The sequence below is a fragment of the Brachycentrus maculatus genome, unplaced genomic scaffold (genome assembly GCF_059751285.1).
Source record: "Brachycentrus maculatus isolate JH-2025_06_01 unplaced genomic scaffold, ASM5975128v1 h1tg000081l, whole genome shotgun sequence".
Taxonomy (NCBI): domain Eukaryota; kingdom Metazoa; phylum Arthropoda; class Insecta; order Trichoptera; family Brachycentridae; genus Brachycentrus; species Brachycentrus maculatus.
Genome location: NW_028280835.1, coordinates 5,272,886 through 5,293,292, shown reverse-complemented (window position 1 = coordinate 5,293,292; position 20,407 = coordinate 5,272,886). Strand labels below are relative to the sequence as shown.

The 20,407-nt window shown below is 30.3% G+C and overlaps 3 protein-coding genes across 3 annotated transcripts in view; 2 read left to right on the top strand and 1 right to left on the bottom strand.

Moving 5' to 3' along the window:
- Positions 1 to 1,914: 1,914 nt before the first annotated feature.
- LOC148311020 (glutathione S-transferase-like) lies at positions 1,915 to 7,755 on the top strand. The gene is made up of 5 exons (XM_088257541.1): positions 1,915 to 2,012; positions 3,952 to 4,113; positions 4,793 to 4,960; positions 5,917 to 6,038; positions 7,531 to 7,755. Exons 2-5 carry the CDS (start codon positions 3,969 to 3,971, stop codon positions 7,702 to 7,704), a joined length of 609 nt encoding a protein of 202 aa, XP_088113667.1. The 5' UTR covers positions 1,915 to 2,012; positions 3,952 to 3,968; the 3' UTR covers positions 7,705 to 7,755.
- Positions 7,756 to 9,081: 1,326 nt separating this feature from the next.
- LOC148311016 (glutathione S-transferase-like) overlaps positions 9,082 to 20,407 on the bottom strand; it is a 33,637-nt gene continuing 22,311 nt past the window's right edge. The window contains exons 2-4 of the mRNA XM_088257545.1: positions 11,797 to 11,967; positions 9,818 to 9,936; positions 9,082 to 9,322 (exon numbers count right to left, since the gene is read on the bottom strand). Coding sequence (XP_088113671.1) covers positions 9,155 to 9,322; positions 9,818 to 9,936; positions 11,797 to 11,967 — 458 coding nt within the window. The 3' untranslated portion in view covers positions 9,082 to 9,154. The remainder of the gene's footprint in view (positions 9,323 to 9,817; positions 9,937 to 11,796; positions 11,968 to 20,407) is intronic.
- LOC148311019 (glutathione S-transferase-like) lies at positions 14,667 to 20,273 on the top strand. The gene is made up of 5 exons (XM_088257540.1): positions 14,667 to 14,724; positions 15,867 to 16,031; positions 17,137 to 17,304; positions 18,485 to 18,606; positions 20,028 to 20,273. Exons 2-5 carry the CDS (start codon positions 15,893 to 15,895, stop codon positions 20,211 to 20,213), a joined length of 615 nt encoding a protein of 204 aa, XP_088113666.1. The 5' UTR covers positions 14,667 to 14,724; positions 15,867 to 15,892; the 3' UTR covers positions 20,214 to 20,273.

Sequence of the window (20,407 nt, the reverse complement as noted above, 5' to 3'; positions counted from 1 at the left end):
ACCTTGTTTGAAACCTTAAACGAAATTGTTGGAAATATACATTTCTACAACTTTGTTCATAAATGATACCGCTATACTTTTTGTTCTAGTTATTGACTTTGAACCTTGAATTTTATTGTTGGCAATGTACATTTCTACAACATTGTTCATGAATGATACCTCTGTACTTTTTATATTCTAATTATTGACCGTGTTTGAAACCATAAATGACATTGTTGGAAATATACATTTATTCAACATTGTTTATTGATGATACCTCTGCACTTTCTATATTCTAATTATTGACCCAGTTTAAACCTTAAATGATATCGTTGGAAATATACGTTTCTACAACTTTGTTCATAAATGATACCGCTATACTTTTTGTTCTAGTTATTGACTTTGAACCTTGAATTTTATTGTTGGCAATATACATTTCTACAACATTGTTCATGAATGATACCTCTGTACTTTTTATATTCTAATTATTGATCTTGTTTGAAACCATAAATGACATTGTTGGAAATATACATTTATTCAACATTGTTTATGAATGATACCTCTGCACTTTTTGAATTCTAATTATTGACCTAGTTCAAACCTTAAATGATATTGTTGGAAATATACATTTCTACAACTTTGTTTCTGGATGATACCTCTTTACTTTTGTATATTCTAATTATTTACTTTGTTTGGAACCTTAAATGATATTGTTGAAAAAATACACTCGACAACTTTGTTCATAGTGATGCCTCTTTACTCCATTTAACACAAAAACGTCAATGGGCAAAATGAAAGAGTACGTTATATAAACATATATGAGTGTATATGTGCATACTGTATGCTTATCGGTAGGACCAATAACTGTTTTATACAAACCAATATATATTGTACCTACGTGAATGGTATTGAAATATAATTTGAGTATTATCTTTCAAAACAGTATAATTTATAACATGTGCATAGAATGAGTGAAGAATGAATAGAGAACAAATTTATGAGGCGATTTCGGTTGTTAATAGAAGCAGAGGAAACCGAGTAAACTTGGCATGATTAAGTATTCCAAAATTTTGAAAGTGGTCAGGTATTTATGAGGTGATGCATGAATGTGGAAGAGGTGAAAAAAATTCGTATAGACAGATTGGTGTGGCGTTCTAGTACGTCTAGCTCCTTTTTCACTTATATGGAGAACACGCCCCTACATCCAAGAATTCAAACAGCTTCCTATTTTTCTTATTCACCTTACTAAGAATTTCTCACTGTTTCAAGTTTAGTACATATCCATTCCTGAAGATGACAAGGTTTCTGCCGAAATCATTTGATGAAATGAACAAAAAACAAAAGTGGTTAAAAATAATGTTTTAGTTTTATTTTATTAAGTTTTATAAAATGTGTCACAAGTCACAAAGTATCTGCAAAAAACGTTCAAGAAACCAATTTATAGTTTAAATTCAATAAAAAAATCTAAATTTTATTTTTTTATTGAAATAAATTGAATTTTTGAAATGATTAACACTTGTTTTTTAACACAGTTAATATTTACACCTGAAGATGGAAGCAGAGCTTCCGAAATTAGTCGTTATAATAAAATTAACTCAGCTGGTAAAAAATAAGTTTTTCTTTTAAAATTTCGTCATGTCTTACCACAAAGTGAATGCCGAATAACATATAAAATTTTAATTTAATTTAACGATGGAAAAGATTGAGGATAGCCCCACTATATTGAAAATTGTACTATCTAGTACATTAGGAAAATAGATAATATTATTTACTATCTTAATTATAATTTTATGAGTATTGATTTAAGCGTTCTTTATTACCTTTTTTATCTCTGCAAAACTTATCTACAGATGTTATAATATAATCAATTAATGGAATAATATCGTTAGAGATAGCATTAATATCTGTATTTAATTCACTTAGAAAATTTCGTGGCGGAAAAATAGTAGTATATCACGTATGTACGAAACAATCCTTCATGCTGATGTTGATCTGGCTTGAAATATTAAAAATAATATTCATTTACTAAATTGGTAAGTTACCATATTGTTTTATTTTAACATTTATTTTATTTTATTGTAAGTTTTATAAATTAATAATGTCAATTGAAAAATAAATGTTTTTAATTTTTCGGATACGAGTATGCTTTAAGAGAAGTGTTATTTATAAACATAAGAAAAAGAAAACACATAAAAACTCAATGAAATAATAATAACTTATACTCGTAAAATAAGAAATCGCAATGTGGTTAAATGGCTCAAATTAAAATAATAATACAAAAAAAAATACCTGTGTAAGAGACTACTTATGGGTTTATTAATGTAAACACGACTAGTTTCGAGAACTACATATGTTCTAATCAACAGATAAAAATACAAACTGAACTTTACAAACACTTTACAATTGTATTATTTTTACATTTAAATCATCATTTTGTTCTATAAGTCAAGTAATTTTGATGTGATCTGACTTAAATTTGACATGATTATTTTCGAGACTAGTTAGAACTTTAGGTGTTCTAATCAACAGATAAAAATACAAACTGAACTTTACAAACACTTTACAATTGTATTATTTTTACATTTAAATCATCATTTTGTTCTATAAGTCAAGTAATTTTGATGTGATCTGACTTAAATTTGACATGATTATTTTCGAGACTAGTTAGAACTTTAGGTGTTCTAATCAACAGATAAAAATACAAACTGAACTTTACAAACACTTTACAATTGTATTATTTTTACATTTAAATCATCATTTTGTTCTATAAGTCAAGTAATTTTGATGTGATCTGACTTAAATTTGACATGATTATTTTCGAGACTAGTTAGAACTTTAGGTGTTCTAATCAACAGATAAAAATACAAACTGTACTTTACAAACACTTAACAATTTGATTATTTTTACATTTAAATCATCATTTTGTTCTATAAGTCAAGTAATTTTAATGTGATCTGACTTAAATTTGACATGATTATTTTCGAGACTAGTTAGAACTTTAGATGTTCTAATCAACAGATAAAAATACAAACTGAACTTTACAAACACTTTACAATTGTATTATTTTTACATTTAAATCATCATTTTGTTCTATAAGTCAAGTAATTTTAATGTGATCTGACTTAAATTTGACATGATTATTTCAATGTAAAAATAAAACACTTGTGTAGTATTTATTAAGTACAGTTTGTATTTTCACCTGTTGATGAAGAAGAACATCTATAGTTCTCGAAACTAGTCGTGTGTATGTATTAATAAAAATAAAATTGCTCTTACACAAGTGTTTTATATTCATGTTGAAATCTTAATATTTTGAACTACTAACATTGTGGTTTCCCAATTTAAAACGTTACTGAATAAAGTTACTTTTTTTGGTTGTTTTTTTCTAATATTTATATTCACATCTTATAACCCATATCCGCACTCAATGGTGTATAAGGCACTACATCACCAATGTAATAGTGATTCAATTGTTTCATATATAATGGTGAAGCGATAGTAAAAAATATTAAATAATTTTCATTATAAATTGAAGTTTTCCTTGGTAAATATCACTATCTCTCATATTTTTATGATGACACTAGTTTCCATGCATGATTATATGATGCGAAATGTATCGAAATATGTTTCACAATAGATTTTAAGAAAAAGTAGTATATACCAAGTAAAACATAACTTAAAAATGGATAGATTTTACCACAAAGTGACTGCCAAATCAATTAATGAAATTAAAGCATTTTCGTTGGATATATAATATGTTTAAATGTCGTTCGATGTAAGAAAATATACACAATGGTTTTAATATATTTTTTTTAAATACATATATGATATTGGTAATTGAATAAGAGAAGTGAATTTAAACTTTTTTTACTTTTTTTAATCACTGGTAGGATTATTTTTATTACATACTACCAGCATTATTATCAAAATCACTTGTTTATTTTCTCATACCGATTTTATTATCGTCCTTAGATCTTAAAGGAGAGAAAATGGCGAATAATAAATCAAAATTTAAGTTGACGTACTTCAGTATGAAGGGTTGGGCGGAGTCAATTCGCTACATTTTTGCATACGCCGGAGTTGAGTTTGAAGATGTGCGGATATGCCAACACGAGTGGCTTGCTGTCAAGAAAAGTGAGTGGCCTATTATATTATCTTGACACCTTGCATACAAATAAAAGGATCTCTGCCACATTAAAATTTTTGTCAATCTAACATAGATGACTGCTGTGGACTCAAATGTATTGTGTAATGAGATTGATCAGTCGGGTTGTGGTCCCGTGGTTATAGTCGCAGACTCTTGAGTCAGAGTTTCTGGGTTCGAACCCACTCTACTACAATTAGATACCTACTTTTCAAAATGAGCCGCTCAGGTAGACAGAAAAAGTATGAAATTGAAGTTTTTTTGTAAATAATAAAAACATAAATATTTCTCTGTCATCTAAAATGAAAAATAAATAAAAACATATATCTAGGAGTCCCGAAAATTTTAGTAGTTTCAATGATACGTAGAATGGTGAATGTTGCACGTGTGCATTGTGATCACTTAACCAGCCAATGACAGATCATAAGCCCTGTAAATACCCAAACTTTTAATACAAGATGTCAAAAAAAAAATATCATTCATTAATATGTTGAATTCTGTTATTTCTGAAACATACGAAATTTGTACATGATTTTTTTATGAAAAATTCTGTTTACTTAGAATATTACATAAGATATGAAAAATTGGATCAAAAGTCATTTATCGTAGAGGCACCTACCTCCACTTTGTTTTAAACTAACTTCTAAACTTAAATAATTATGTTTTCAGCATTTCCATATCATCAATTACCGGTACTTGAAGTAGATGGAAAAATTCTAAACCAATCCACAGCTATTGCAAGGTACCTGGGGAAAAGGTTCGGATTGGTCTCAGACGATCCCTTCAAAGAAGCTCTTTTAGAAGCTTTAATTGACAATCTTAAAGACATATATGGAAGTAAGTGTGTACTGAACAATTTATCAAGTTTTTATATCTCATTTTATATCTCTTATTATCAAAAGAAAATCCAGTATTACAAAAAGTAATGAAGAAAACTAGCGTTTACAATAGGAGACGCTTAATGCAACTAAAACAAAACAACTTAGTTATGGGAATTTAAAATTGCCTACAAAATGATATTTTCTGGCGCTATGCATCCCGTGACGAAGCATTCGTAGTATTTTATTCACAAAACTTCATACAATCAGCACCAATACATATGCGCCCTTTTTGTAGAAGGAACTAACTGTCTCTTTCAGTTATACAAGTCTCAATATAGGGCGAGAAGGAGAAAACCACAAAGACGATGATTGTGTCGTCGTTTTCCCAACCTATGCTCTTTGTTTTTTCTTTATTTTTAAAAACAGATAATTTTCAATGAAAACGAGAACTGCATATATTTATTTTTAGTAACATAATTAGAATCGTGAAAAAAATATGTTTTTGGATAGATAGCTTTGTTGCGTATCATAGTTTAAATGCGCATTTTTTCAAAGGCATTCTTTGGTTATAATAAATATTATTACATTTACCATCCTCACTTATACTGCTAAAAAATATATTACTTAATTCAGAATGTATCTCAGCTTTATCGAATTGAAAAAAGCTTTATACAACACAAATGTTTAAAAATTTTGAACTAATAAACGAAAGGAATCGAACAAAAGTAAAAATACCAGTAAACATTTTTTTTTAAATAATGTATCATGAACATTCTACAATGGGCAATATCATAAAAGTTACAGAAATATATAAAGTGATCACTGTAGCCAGCTTATTGACAGGTTTGCGGCCCTGGAATGTTCAGACTTCCATTTTCCTTCGTATAAAAAATAGATAGATGATTGTTCTCAGTTAGGATACCTTCAATATATGTACATACATATGTATATTCTTGTTTGTGCTTTTTTTAGTTTTACGAGAATCCTGGAGACTGAATACTCCAACAGCTCTGAAGGACAGGGAAGAAGCTGTTAAATTCGTCATGTCTAGATTTGAAGAAATTGCTTCGGAAGGATGTTTCTATGGATCTAAGGTTATAAATAGGCCAATTTTTCTAATCAATCCACATTTAAATCACTTTTAACTTCTAAGTATTTCCGTGTTAGTTTTTCGATCTCCAAATCACGGAAAACAAAGAATATGCGGATTTACTCAAAAATATCTTAAGTGCTTAAAAACAGCTTACAGTGTTAAAATATATCAAGTATATTAATTGATATCTCAACAGAAACAAAAAAAAACCTGTAGATACATTTATTTACCACCTATCATTGACTAATTAAAGTGATTACTGTGCATAGTAATCACATTCACAGTTCTATAGCATGAAAATTGCAAAAAGGATTTTTCTGCCTTTTTTGTTATTTTATTCAGTTAAGAATCGCACCTAACTAATGGAAAGGGGTTTTACATACATAGATCTAATTGCTTTATGAAAAATTTCACAGATGGCGTCAAAAAGTTTACTCGCTTACAAAAAGACCCCAAATAATATGGTTTGATAGAATATTTCAGAAAATTAGTAGCATATATCGCTCACTCCTTTCAAGAACGTCATAAATCAAAAACCTTGATTCTTCAGGAGAATGTTTTTAAAGTTTAAAAATATAACACAATGTATTAAAAATAAATATCAAGCCACTTATTGAACTTTTTTCTGTGCAACAGATATTTTTAGGTAAAACCTGAAGGTTTTTTCTCCATTTGAAAAATATTTAGTTTATTTAAAAAAATAATTAAACAATACCTTTTCTTCAAAATGAAAAAAACAACATTTTCTGCCCTGTAGCGGGTAAATATTAAGTTAAAAATATTATTCTTTTTCTGGGGTATAGTACATTTTCTAGGCATTCTGAAAACATGCATAACTCAAAATTGACGATTTTTGATTTATGACGTTCTTGAAAGGAGTGAGCGATATGTTCTCTTTCGGATGAAATGCTGAACAGTGTTTAAATTAGTTACTATACTAACCAGTGACAGCTCGTAACCACTGCATTTTTCCCAAGACTTTAATATATATCACAACATTGTTAAAACCCCAAAAAAAATTACAACCCCTCGAGGGTTAAATCCAGCATTTGCGCTAAAAGATTGAGACGTATTCAAGATTTGAAAAACTTATTTTTTTTATTCTAAAAAACTGTTTTACATTGGACAATATAAACATAATTATTGTAAAATATCTATCAAGATTTCGTCATCATTGTATTTTTTTAGACAGTTTGATACAGAATGAATCGAACATTCATCGTTCACTTTGTGTAATACCATTTTAATCAATACAAAGTGAACGATGATTGATAAGGAGAGTGTTATATTACCATACCACAAAATTAACAATGCTTTTAAAATATACAAAAAATAAATAATGTTTGACGCCATGTGTGTAAATGAAAGTACCTAGTTAACGAGAATCCACTTTATTACTCTTAGAAAACTTTATTACTCTCTTTGCTTTTAATACATTTTTAAGGAAAACTCTATATAGATGTATCATGAAGTAATAATATTTTTTCCCACAGGTAACTTGGGTGGACATTTACTTCGCAGGATTTATAGATTTGGTGGATTCCATGTCTGGTGACATTCTTCGGCCATATCCAAACCTCTGTGCCCTCGTGGAAAATGTTAGAAGCAAGGAGAGTCTCCAGAAATACATAGCAAATAGACCAAAACCTGATGTTTGGGTTACCTAGACTGTTTAATTTAAATAATTAATAATAACCGTAATATAAAATGGATATATAGCAATGCACTGTTTGTTTTTTTTTTCTTATACGATTTTTTCTTCGAAGACACCAGACACCAAACATATTATAATATTGAAGGAAAATTAATACCAAAGCACAAAAATAGTTAAGCACATAAACCAAGCTAGGACACAAAATGCCGAACCCTCCTCTAGTGGATCAAGTCATGAGACGGGATTCTATTCCTTGCGTTCCCATATACCGAAGGAGAGTGGGAATGATATGTGAATACCATCGCTTCCTCACCTATAGCGTTTTTTTTTATGGATATACCTACGTCACACACTGGCAAATATAAAAGTTGATTTTTATTTGTGACTTTATTCCTGATTTTCACAAAATATATTTGGTGTAGCAGATAAGTGATATTTTTTTTAATCATTCCATACATTCTGGAGGAATGCCTAAAATATGGATGCAGTATTTATTTTAATTTTATAATTAAAATGTAACTTTGTTTTAAAATCACTATAAATATTTTATTATAACTTAATTATAATGTCTACCGGTTTTGAAGCTAACCGCTTGACTGATAAATACTTATGATAATACTTGATAAAGAAGCGGTTAGCTTCGAAACCGGTAGACATTATAATTAAGTTATATTAAATTATTTAAAGTGATTTTAAAAGAAAGTTATATTTTAATTATAAAATGGAAATCACAATGTAAGTGCTTCAAGTATAAATTATATTTATTTTAATATTTAAGAAGCAATGTGTTCCAGTTAAAAGGAAAGAAAATGTTAAAATTGTTTAAAGTTACCTACTTTCTAAAGTTGTTAAAGTCTTTACTATTGTACGTGAGATTGCTTTCAATTATACGGTTAGGGAATAACTAGTGGCACATACGTGTAAATGACACTAATTGTTAAAAGACAAAAGCATAAGCAACTATCATTTAAATTTATTTACAAAATAAATTTAATTTTTCAAATTGATCTACAAATAGGGAACTCCGAATCAATCAATAAAAAAATCTAAGTTATTTCAACCATGTCTAAATAAAAAGTTACTGCTTTGCCATTTCATAATAAAATATTGAATATTTAATAAACTTTTACTTTTAAAGTGTTATATTAACGTTATTTTTTATTTGCGTTTTATGGTTTAGTAAATAATTTTTTTAAAAACAGGTTTTCTTACAGATAGGTTCTAAAGGCTTGTCCTATGTAAAAAATTTATAGTACTTACCTGAAGTGAGTGGAATCAATGAACCCAAAGTTCTACCAGAAATGCCTATATGTGGCAATGATGATCGAAAATTGGTTTTTATCTTTTGGATGACTGAACTTTTTTATCATTCAAAAAAATAAAAAGGCAGTTTTAGTTGAATTTATTTTAATCAATTCAAAATAACATTATGTATTTGACTCAATCGTGATGAAATGGTATCTTCACTGGTCGCAGAATGGGCGCTTCTCCAAGTAGTTCTGGATGGAGGGCCTGGAGTTGATGGTCATCTTGATGTTGTTCAGGTTGGGGTAGTTGTCAAGAACTTCCTTCTTCATCCTGGTCTCCATGGTGTCGATGAACCCAGCAAAGTACGCGTCGGCCCATGTTGGCTAGAATACAAAAAATTAAATTGTTTTTCACAATTAAATATAAGATTGTGGGCATTTGATTTAGGTGCCATTGATTTTATTTAACCTACTCATCAAGAAACAATTATAGAAAAATGTATAAATTTTTTAACAAGTTGGAAGTCCTTGCTCTCCGTCATATGTCATTGACGAGTTTTTCAATGTTTTCGCCGCATCAAAGGATCTATAGAGGCATCTTTAGTAAACGATTAAGAAGAACTAGTGCTTAACTAACTGTTAGAGTTGCACAAGACTAGGAAAATTACTCTCAAGTCATTATCGACGTCAGGGGGACCTAATATGACATGCACAGAAGAATATTGACAGAATTACTCACATTAATTACATAACCAGTCTCTAGATACCAAGTTTTACATTTAAATATATTTTAGATCATAATAATAGCAAAGTTTATTACATTTTTAAACGCCACTTAGTATTGGTTTAAGACAACGAAGTGAGTTTTGCATTACATACCATTGGTCCATAGAAGAAACCTTCCTCAGCGATCATGTTGAACTTATTGAGGTAGAAAGCGAGGGTGCTGTGTTCAAAGTTGTCGGTTGATCCTCCAGTTTGGGTAATCTGGTAAAGCTCTGCAAACGATTTTTATCATGTTTAAATTATATACTTATGTTTTGTTAGTCGATCGTGGATAGAATGGGAAAGCTATACAGTGTAAAAAGCGATCATTTAAACTAGCAGATGACAAGAGAAAGCCCTGTAAATACGCAGACTTCCATATTTTCATCTCAATAGAATATGTTTTGAGATATCTTGAAAATGCTAGTTAATACTTGCGTCCAAATACTTGTTCACAAATCTGGGATTTTCCCACTCCGGGGCTCGGATCTTATACACATCCAAATAAAGGGTCTCTGCTAAATAAAAGCTTTCTCAATCCAACATAGATGAATATTGTGAGCTGATACGTACTATCCTGAGATTGATCAATATATCAAGGTGTTCCAAAAACTTGAGTAGCGTGGTGGTCAATCATGTCTAAAATGGTGAAAGTTGTACGTGTATAAAGTGATCACTTAAAACATCAGATGACACGACAAAACCCTGTTACCCAAACATCCATATTTTCATCGAAATAGAATATATGTAGGTATTATGATATCTTGAAAATGTTTGTTTTATTAGTATGTTTAAAAACCACTTTTTAGTTAAACCACCAAAATTTTAGTATACCGGTTTTTAGGTATACCTAAGTCAAACAACACCACCCCAGATACTCCTATGATGTGGTGTATAAAATAATGTTTTTGGTGTGTAGTGGTTATCCTAATAGAGAAATGGTACTTGTTTGACTCGAAACCGATGGGACAAACACTTTAAGTGGTTTAAAGTTAAGTTTTTAGTGACGAAATATCAACATTTTGTGGGTTACTTAATGATTTTTAAATTCTTCGATGACCAAAATCATGGATCTAAGTGCATATAATTGAATATAATTGAATGAAAAGGCTCAAAATTTTATGAAGTCTTTATTTTTTAGTAGGTACTCCGTATTAAATTCGTTTCGGATTGTGGTCCTTTGGTTAGTGTGGCGGACTCTTGAGTCAGAGTCTCTCGATTCGAACCCACTCTACAATTTGATACCTATTTTTTAATAATAAACCGCTTAGGCTCACAGAAATAAATACCAAATTGAAGTATTTTTGTAAATAATTTAAAAAAACACAAATTGTATCTTTTTTTAAATAAGACAAACTTTGGAGGATATATATTTTTAGGTGTCTTGTTTATGAAATATACGACCTGGCATTGGCAAGTTTAGTGATCACTTTATACACTATGCAACCTTCTCATTCATTTGTAAAGAATAATGTATTATTAGATTAAAACCAATATTTTTAGCTTTTCCACTTTTTTATTTGACCAGCGACCGGGTTTCGTCGTTACCGACATCATCAGACTGGTCCAGTCTGATGATGTCGGTAACGACGAAACCCGGTCGCTGGTCAAATAAAAAAGTGGAAAAGCTAAAAATATTGGTTTTAATCTAATAATAAATTAAAAATGCAATTCCATCACGAAGTGTCAGTGGATAATATAAATCTATTAAAGAATAATGCACATGTGGAAAGTAATCTGTTCATTAGCCATGGGAATGTGTCAAATCAAGTGAAACTTAATGTGTATATTCTCAAATAATGTATAAAAGAAAGTGTAATTCAACACTCTCCTTATCATTCATCGTACACAAAGTGAACGATGAATGATAAGGAGGGTATTATATTACCACACCACAAAGTTAACAATGCTTTTAATGTACAAAAAATAGTGTTTAAAAGTATCGTGAAATTAGGAAATATAATATAATGACGTGTGTACACGTCACTAATATGTATAAAATTGGTCCTTTGTCTCAAATTCGCCAAAGTTTACATTTTGTCTGACACAATTTTTTGATAAATTTATTTATATCTGTATTGATTTAATTTTACTTTGGTGCAAGTCCATCATGTGAGCCACCAGGGCGTCCAGCTGGGCACACTTGACGTCGTCGTCAGGCATCAGGCCGAAGGTCTTCCCGAGGTACCTAGCGATGGCAGAGGACTGGGTGAGGAGGAAGGCGTCTCCGGTGTCCAGTACTGGGAGCTGGGCGAAGGGTTGTTCTGGAAGAAAAAATATGACTCAAATATAGTTTTTAAACAAAATGCTAGGTCTTATCTTGATAGTCCGCCTCCATCCACAGCGTAGTTGTTGGCGCGTATAGCTACTGTGCTGGAGGTCCCGAATTCAATTCCCATGGTGTCGAAATAATTATTAGATATTTAACTCTTATGTTTATTTAATACTACATGCATGAAATGAAATGAAAATTTTATATTATAACATTATTATAATGATTCTCATTGTCATAAAAGCCAAATAAATCGTTTTTAAATTACCCAATAGTTCTGTACTGGGAACAGTGTGAATCGTGCACTGAAATCAGTTTTAACAAATAAAAACCTATCAGCAAAAACTAAACTGGCAGTACACAACGGAGTCCTGGTTTCAACTCTATTGTATGGAAGTGAAACACGGAGTTGGTAAAAGAAGGATGAAAGACTGAATGCAGTCGAAATGGAAGTCGCGTCATTTTATTTTATTTATTTTATTTTAATTGTTCGGGAATTGTACAGCTTTACATATAAAAAAGTATATAATAAACAATACTTACATTAACAATAATAAACTTTACATTACACTAGCAAAAAATAGTGACATTAATACAAATAAAACCAAATAAACAATTCCACATTTATTTTATAATAACTATTAAAAAACATTCAGACATTTTTAAAAAAAAAGGGTATGGTATAAAAAAATAGATTTTGCAGGAAGGAGAAGGGTTTCAAACGCCATACGGTATTAGAAAATGACGCGGAATGCACAGTAGATTTTAAGAAATAGTGGTATTTACTTAGTAAAATTTAATTAAAAAGGGATAGGTTTTACTACAAAGTGACTGCCAAATCAATGAATGATTATTTTATATATTTTTTTAAAGGAATAACCCGCAAAGCTTCTATTTTAGATGCTTGTCTGCATGTAGAATAGTAAAGATAGTGAAGGTAAATGTGAAAAATGCATTTGCAAATACCCAGACCAATTGAAATTAAATCTTTCTTGAATTAATTTTGCACTTGGCGGGTCCGCGAGTCAAATCCGCGATGTCAGTTTCGCAGTCGAGCGTCTACCCAACTACGCCACGGCGCCTGTCCATCATTCGTTATCATCAATCGTAAGTTTGATAACGTTCTCGTTTGACTGTGAAATATCTAATATGTAATGCATACATATACATACGTATATCAAACAGGTAAATATATGATAAGTTCTCGAACAAACATTTAGAAATGTGCCCGGTCACGGTGAATAGCGAATACAGAATAACGTATTTCATATGATGATGATTCACGTGTTCTACTCATACAATCTTCAGTAATTTTTCCTCAAAGCGTTCCTACTGCTGCCTATATCCTACATACACCATGAACTTTTATATAGGGTGTTTTTTTATAGAGGTTTGGTTTCCATACCCTGTCAATTCGGCAGTTGGCAGTTGATTTGTAGTCAGTACGTTTTGCCATTTTACCATGAATAGACTGAATGACCATTATGCGCATCGTAGGTTCAGTATGGGCCGAAAACAGTATTCAACTGGATCCTCTTTTTCAACGCATAATGTTGTTCACCGATGAGGCACATTTTTAGTTAAATAGCTTTGTCAATAACCAAAATTGCCAAATTTGGAGTGGAAAAAATCAAGAAGCCTTTGTTGAAATGCCCTTACATCAATTAAAAGTAACTTTTTGGTGTGCTTAATGGGCATCTGGAATCATTGGCCCATATTTTTTAAAAGACGATGCCGGCCAGAATGTTACTGTCAATGAAGAGCGCTACAGAACCACGATTACTGACTTCTTTGTACCTCATTCAAATGGCATTGATGTGACAGTGCTGTAGTTTCAAGATGGCGCAACATACCACACGGCGGTTGCCACCATCAATTATTTACATACCCCTAAAAAAACACTCTATATAACATTCATAGGTAGATAAACATGCTAGTCCTGAGTTAATGTTGTGCAATTTTTCAACTCGAACTCACGTACATCACACGACTGGTAATCAAGAATCTTGATTATCACTGTCGTCGCAGAAGCTCAACCTTTAAAGAAATATTTTTTGTCGTTTTTTTAAGTGGAACTTCAAGGATGTGTCACTTTTATATGGCACATTTCGTTACACGAAAGAGAAGAATGATGTCAAATAGAGAGAAAGCTAAAAGAGAGCTGGAGCGTATGGTCTAACGTTTGTGGCGTAGTGATTATTTCAAATTGATAACAAAAAATATTTTAAGGAATAACCCGCAAAGCCTTTACTTTTAGAAGCTTCTTTGTAGGTAGAATAGTAAGGATAGGCAAGGTAAATGTGAAAAATACATCACAAACACCCAGACCAATTGAAAATAAATATTTTTTAAATTTATTTTGCACTTGGCGGGTCCGCGATGTCAGTTTCGCAGACGATGCACAGTAAAAAGTTCAATAAATCTCTTGATATTTATTTTTGATGTATTGTATTATATTTTTAAACTTTAAAAGCGTTCTCCTGAAAAATCAATTGTTTTGATTTATGGTGTTCTTGAAAGGGGCGAACGAAATGTCTAGCAAATTAATTAAATTATTAAAAAGGACGTTAGTGATAATGAATAACTTTATGATTTTATTTCTTAAAAATACGTTGCCCAAATGTTGTGCACCCCTGGCTTGACTTGTTAAGCTATTTCGGTGGTATATAATAACGCACGAAATAACTCGATAATCAGTTTGTCAGAGCAGTCAGTGGCAGGTTGACGTCGTTTCAGTGTCACTTATTCAGTGAGTTCAGGTTCAAGGCCATTTATATTATTATGATTGTGTAACATGTTTTTGAATGAGTTATTTTTCATTTTCAAATAACATTTGTTATTCTTGCTTAGTAAAATCGATTGAAGCTCTGTTAAATCATTTGCCGTTAAAATGTCAATCATTTCAACTTTTTTATTTATTTAAGAGCTCGGAAAATTCGGTGCCTGGTTAAGAATCAAAAATCCATATCGTCAAATATTCAGGAGACACAAATATATATATTTATTTTTTAATTAATCAATATATTTTCAGCATTTTCTTACTTTTTTTATTGAAACATTTATTTGCTAACTCTGTATACACATATATAATACATACATATATACACTCATTAAAAAAACCTAAACATTGTTGACATTTTTTGCAGACATTTGTCACCAAGCCACACCTTATGTGTTTGTCGGTAGAGACAAATCGTCAATTTTTTTTAAATTTATCATCAAGCATGTTTTATCATTCATTTGTTAAACTGGACATTCGACTGTTTTAATCCATGATTTTTTATTTTGCGCATACTAATTGATCAGTAAATAATTTCAATTATTCTATGAAATTAATTTTATTTTTCATGGCTGTTTAATACAAACGTGTTTGAATATCATATTCATGAGATCCAAATAATTTTATTTTGCTCACGGTTTCGCTATAAAATTGGTGACATCCGGTCATAAGATTGCCTGAGAATTTCGTTAATTTGGTTTTAAAAGGATGTGTTGTTTGGCTAATGAAGCAGGATGCTCAATTCTAGAAAAAATACAACTTCAAGGTTTTAAAACATTATTATAATACCTGTGTATCTATAACTATGTAATTAAACACTTGTAAAAGTTTTATTTTATTACACGAAATTTTCACGAAAATTACACGAAAGTTTCGAAAATCACAGATGTTTTTATCTGCAGGTGAAAACATCTATAGTTTTCTAAACTAGTTGTGTGTAATGAAATAAAACTCATTATGTGGTATTGTACAAGGGTTAATTTTTTTAAATAATCAACATGTTTTTCCACAAAGTTAAAACTATGTTTGTCATAACTTTGATATTTATTTCGTTTTTAAGATTTTTTTTGCGGAATGTTTTGTAAAAATTCTCATTTTTATTCCCATTTTAGGCACGAAGTCAAATTAATTTGCAATCATGGCCGATTCAAAATACAAGTTAACGTACTTCAAACTGAAGGGTTTGGCAGAGTCCATCAGGATGGTCCTTTCATATGCAAATGTGAAATTCGAGGACGTTCGTCTTTCTCACGACGATTGGCCAGCATTGAAGCATTGTAAGTATATGACTTATTACCTGATTCTTTTATTTTATTTCTTCAATGGCACCAACGAAATAATACGTCTAGTATTTTTGTTAACTATTTCATACTTGGCTATTTGGTTAGCTATATTTTGCTTTATAGCAATATGACTGACAACGTACTATTATAAAGATATATGTTATAACTTTGCAAGCGCAAAGGCTCTCATGATTTCTTGATTATTTGAAATTAACTTGATCAAATAAATTAATAACAAAGGATAAATTATATGGCGTCATTATCATAAAGCCATTATTTATAAATTAATTAGAGTTTTTAACAGGCTATGCACGCGATTTAGATTATTGTGTTTTGTAAACTGATGAGTCAATATTTTTTTTGGTTTTTATTTTATTTTTGTTGTTGCTGTCATAGTTTGAAAATTGATATTACTTTATTTCCGATTTTCTAAAAATACTTTCGAAGAAAAAATGCATACATACCTGGTTATTTGACTGACTTTTAATACAAAAGCACTGAAAGGTCAGCGATTTTATAAAATAATAAGATTATACGATTACGAATGGCTCTTCAACCATTTTTTGTAATATTTCTTTAAATATTTTATATCTTTATTCTTTGCTCATGTTTTTTTCGTCTTATTAAACGTATATCGCACACTCCTTGCGAGAACGTCATAAATCAAAAATCGTCAATTTTTAGTTGTGCATGTTTTCGGAATGCCCAAAAATACTATATCCCAGCAAAAGAGGCATATTTTTAACATAATATTTACCCGCTACAGGGCAGAAAGTGTTGTTTTTGCATTTTGAAGAAAAGGTATTGCTTAATATATTTTTTTTTATTTACTAAATATTTCTCAAAAGGAGAAAAAACAACCAGGTTTTACGTAAAAAGATCTGTTGCACAATAACAAGTTTCATAAATGGCTTGATATTTATTTATAATACATTGTGTTGAATTTTAAACTTTAAAAACGTTCTCCTAAAAAATCAAGTTTTTATTTTATTTATGACGTTCTTAAAATGAGTGAGCGATATATGAAAATCGATATGTGAAATCTTTCCGTCGTTTTTTATGGTTATGTTGGACTAACATATATATGATGTGTTCTCAGCTTATCCAAACCAAAAGCTTCCCTGCCTGGAAGTCGACGGGAAGAAGCTAAACCAGTCCGTGGCTATCTGCCGATTCCTGGGCAAGAGATTCGGCCTGATTGCCGATGATGCCTTCACAGAAGCCCTTCAGGATGCTCTCGTAGACGATCTTTCGGACTTCCGCGATAGTAAGCCGTATTTAAATATAACTTTAAAATCACTTGGTAAATATCACTATTTATTAAAATCTATTACGCATGTTCCATGCGTTTTGCATCATTTTCAAACAGTTGTTTAACGTACCAAGGACACATTTCTAAAATTTACACTTTACGCTATTTCAAAATGATGCAGAATGCATCAAAACACGTGTCACAATAGATATTAAGAAATGGTGATATTAACCAAGTGAAATTTAAATGAGAAATGGATTTATATTACCATAAAGTGACTGCCAAATATTTTTTTTTTAAATTTAAATTTAAAATCCATTTTTTCATTAATTGATTCGGCAGTCGCTTTGTGGTGAAATCTATCCATTTTTAATTAATTTTTTACTTAGTAACTACCACTATTGTTTATGGTACGGTTTCCGGTTAAGTGATGCGGAATGCATTGAAACACGTGTCACAGCAGATTTTAAGAAATTGTGGTATTTACTAAATAAAACATTAATTAAAAATTAAAAATTCAAGTTTGCCAAGTAAAAATCTGTTTCATAAAATCATTATAATATAAATTTATGTAAGAGATAAACCATTTGAAATGAAAAACAAAACACTTGAAATGTATTTTTTAATCATTTAGATGATCGATTTGATTTTTGTGTTATCAGATTGCTTTACTGCGTTAATTGATTATATCCATATCTGAATTCAAATCAATCATTTTTGAAAATTTGAAGAATTAAACATTCTTATAAATAAATATAATATTGATAAAAAAAAATACAAAATCACTGTGATATTATAATAAATTATTTGTATTGTATATAAGAGCATATATATATGTATATATTTATATATATATATATATATATATATATATATATATATATATATATATATATATATATATATATATATATATATATATATATATATATATATATATACATATATACATATATATATATATATATATTTATATATATATATATATATATATATATATATATATATATATATATATATATATATATATATATATATATATATATATATATATATTTATATATATATATATATATATATATATATATATATATATATATATATATATATATATATATATATATATATATATATATATATATATATTTATATATTTATTTATTAATGCTTATTGGTTTCAAATTGTTTTTTTTAGAAATGAAGTCACATATGACACTAAAGACACCAGAATCCGAGAAAGAAATGAACGATGGTTTAGATTTGTATTTCAAGAATGCTGAAAAGGCGGCAACCGATGGTTGTTTATATGGATCTAAGGTATGTACATAAATATAATAAAGAAACATATTTTTCTTCGTTATAAACACGTTCGTTATATTCATACATATCCTTCCCCACAGACGTGAAATAACGTCTATTGTTTAAATCCGTATTCATAAATCCAGTTAAGCTTTGACCTCGGAACGAAATTTCCTTACAAAAACATTAAGACGATCGCTACTCTGTATATCCTACCCTCATCATGTTGAAACTATAATTTTAGTTTAAATTACCATCCCAATTGCAACTCATTTCGTTACTGTTATCGAATTTCCCATTTTGAATTGAAATGTCAGTTGGTAAATACCGCTTTTTCTTAAAATCTATTGTGACACGTGTTTCTATGCATTCCGTATCATTTTCAAACACCGTATGTGAAGCTAAGTCTGAATTTTAGAGTTGTTTTGTTGGGACGTTGAAGGATGAAGAGGGGATAAGAGATGTATGTTTTTTTAATAGTGGTAAGATGGACAATAGGGGGGAGGATTTTTAGTCATTATCGTTTTGTTCCTTTTAAAGGTTTATATTAATTTTTAACTAACTTATCATCACGCTGCTTTCCCGCAGAGGTGGGCAGAGAGAAAAGATCATCACACCAATCCGTCTTTGCACACAAATTATTATTCCTATTTTGCCATGAAAATAATTATTGATTTCAATAAACTGTTTAATTTTTGCGTATTTGCTCAATGAATTTCACATTTACAGTTAGCTTTTGTAAGGAGTGCAAGTACTTTTTTAAATGTGTAAACAAAAATTGTTTTTGATAAAGATATAGAAAGGAGAGTGAATGCTGGGAACAAAGTGAACGGTGCACTGAAATCAGTTACAGCAAATAAAAACCTATCAGCGGAAGCTAAACTGGCAGTGCACAACGGAGTCCTGGTTCCAATTCTAATGTATGGAAGTGAAACATGGAGTTGGCAAAAGAAGGATGAAAGTAGACTGAATGCAGTCGAAATGCGATCTCTCAGAAGAATGTGTAACAAAACGATGTATGATAGATGTGCGAATAGTGAAATAAGGAAGGAATGCAAAGCTGAGATAAGCATTATCGATAAAATTAAGAAAGGTGTGTTGAGATGGTTTGGACATATAGAACGAATGAGTGAAGAAAGAACGGTAAAACAAATTTATGAGGCGAATGTTAGCGGGAAAAGAAGCAGAGGAAGACCGAGAAAAACATGGCACGATCAGGTATGCCAAATACTTGAAAGTGGTCAGGTTAGGAGTCGTAACAATCGGCGGGTATGTATGAGGAGATGCATGAACGTGGAAGAGGCGAAGAATGTTTGCAAGGACAGAGTGGTGTAACGCTCTATTCTCTCTGCCTACCCCTGCGGGGAAGCGGCGTGATGGTTAGTTAGTTAGTTAGTTAAAATTGTTTTTCATTATTGATTTAATGATTTTATTTGCAGGTTACCTGGGTGCATATTTACTTGACTTCAATGATCGAAGTCCTGCCAGCATATCTTAACAAGACCGACTTCCTGAAGCCGTATCCCAAACTGGCCGCTCTTACTGAGAAGGTGATGAGCAAAGACAGTCTCAAGAAGTGGATTGAAACCAGACCTGCCGATGACCACAAACCCCACCAGAAGTAACATCGTACTGCCAATAAGTGTCAATTAAATATAAAAATAAACAAATTAAAATTTAAACAATTAATTATTTTTATTTAAAATCCTCATTGTTTCCTTGTAACGAATTAAATAGCCGAAATTTTAATCATATAATCTTGAACATAATCGACAGCCGACGATACATATCGTAGTCATACAGGAGAAAGTGACCAAGT

Bases quoted from the DNA above. Each gene is read 5' to 3' on its own strand.
- LOC148311020 (XM_088257541.1), top strand. From the start codon at position 3,969: ATGGCGAATAATAAATCAAAATTTAAGTTGACGTACTTCAGTATGAAG. The intron at 4,961-5,916 runs GTAAGTGTGTAC...TGCTTTTTTTAG, and splicing joins TCTTAAAGACATATATGGAA to TTTTACGAGAATCCTGGAGA. The intron at 6,039-7,530 runs GTTATAAATAGG...TTTTTCCCACAG, and splicing joins GATGTTTCTATGGATCTAAG to GTAACTTGGGTGGACATTTA.
- LOC148311019 (XM_088257540.1), top strand. From the start codon at position 15,893: ATGGCCGATTCAAAATACAAGTTAACGTACTTCAAACTGAAGGGTTTG. The intron at 16,032-17,136 runs GTAAGTATATGA...ATGTGTTCTCAG, and splicing joins TTGGCCAGCATTGAAGCATT to CTTATCCAAACCAAAAGCTT. The intron at 18,607-20,027 runs GTATGTACATAA...TTTTATTTGCAG, and splicing joins GTTGTTTATATGGATCTAAG to GTTACCTGGGTGCATATTTA.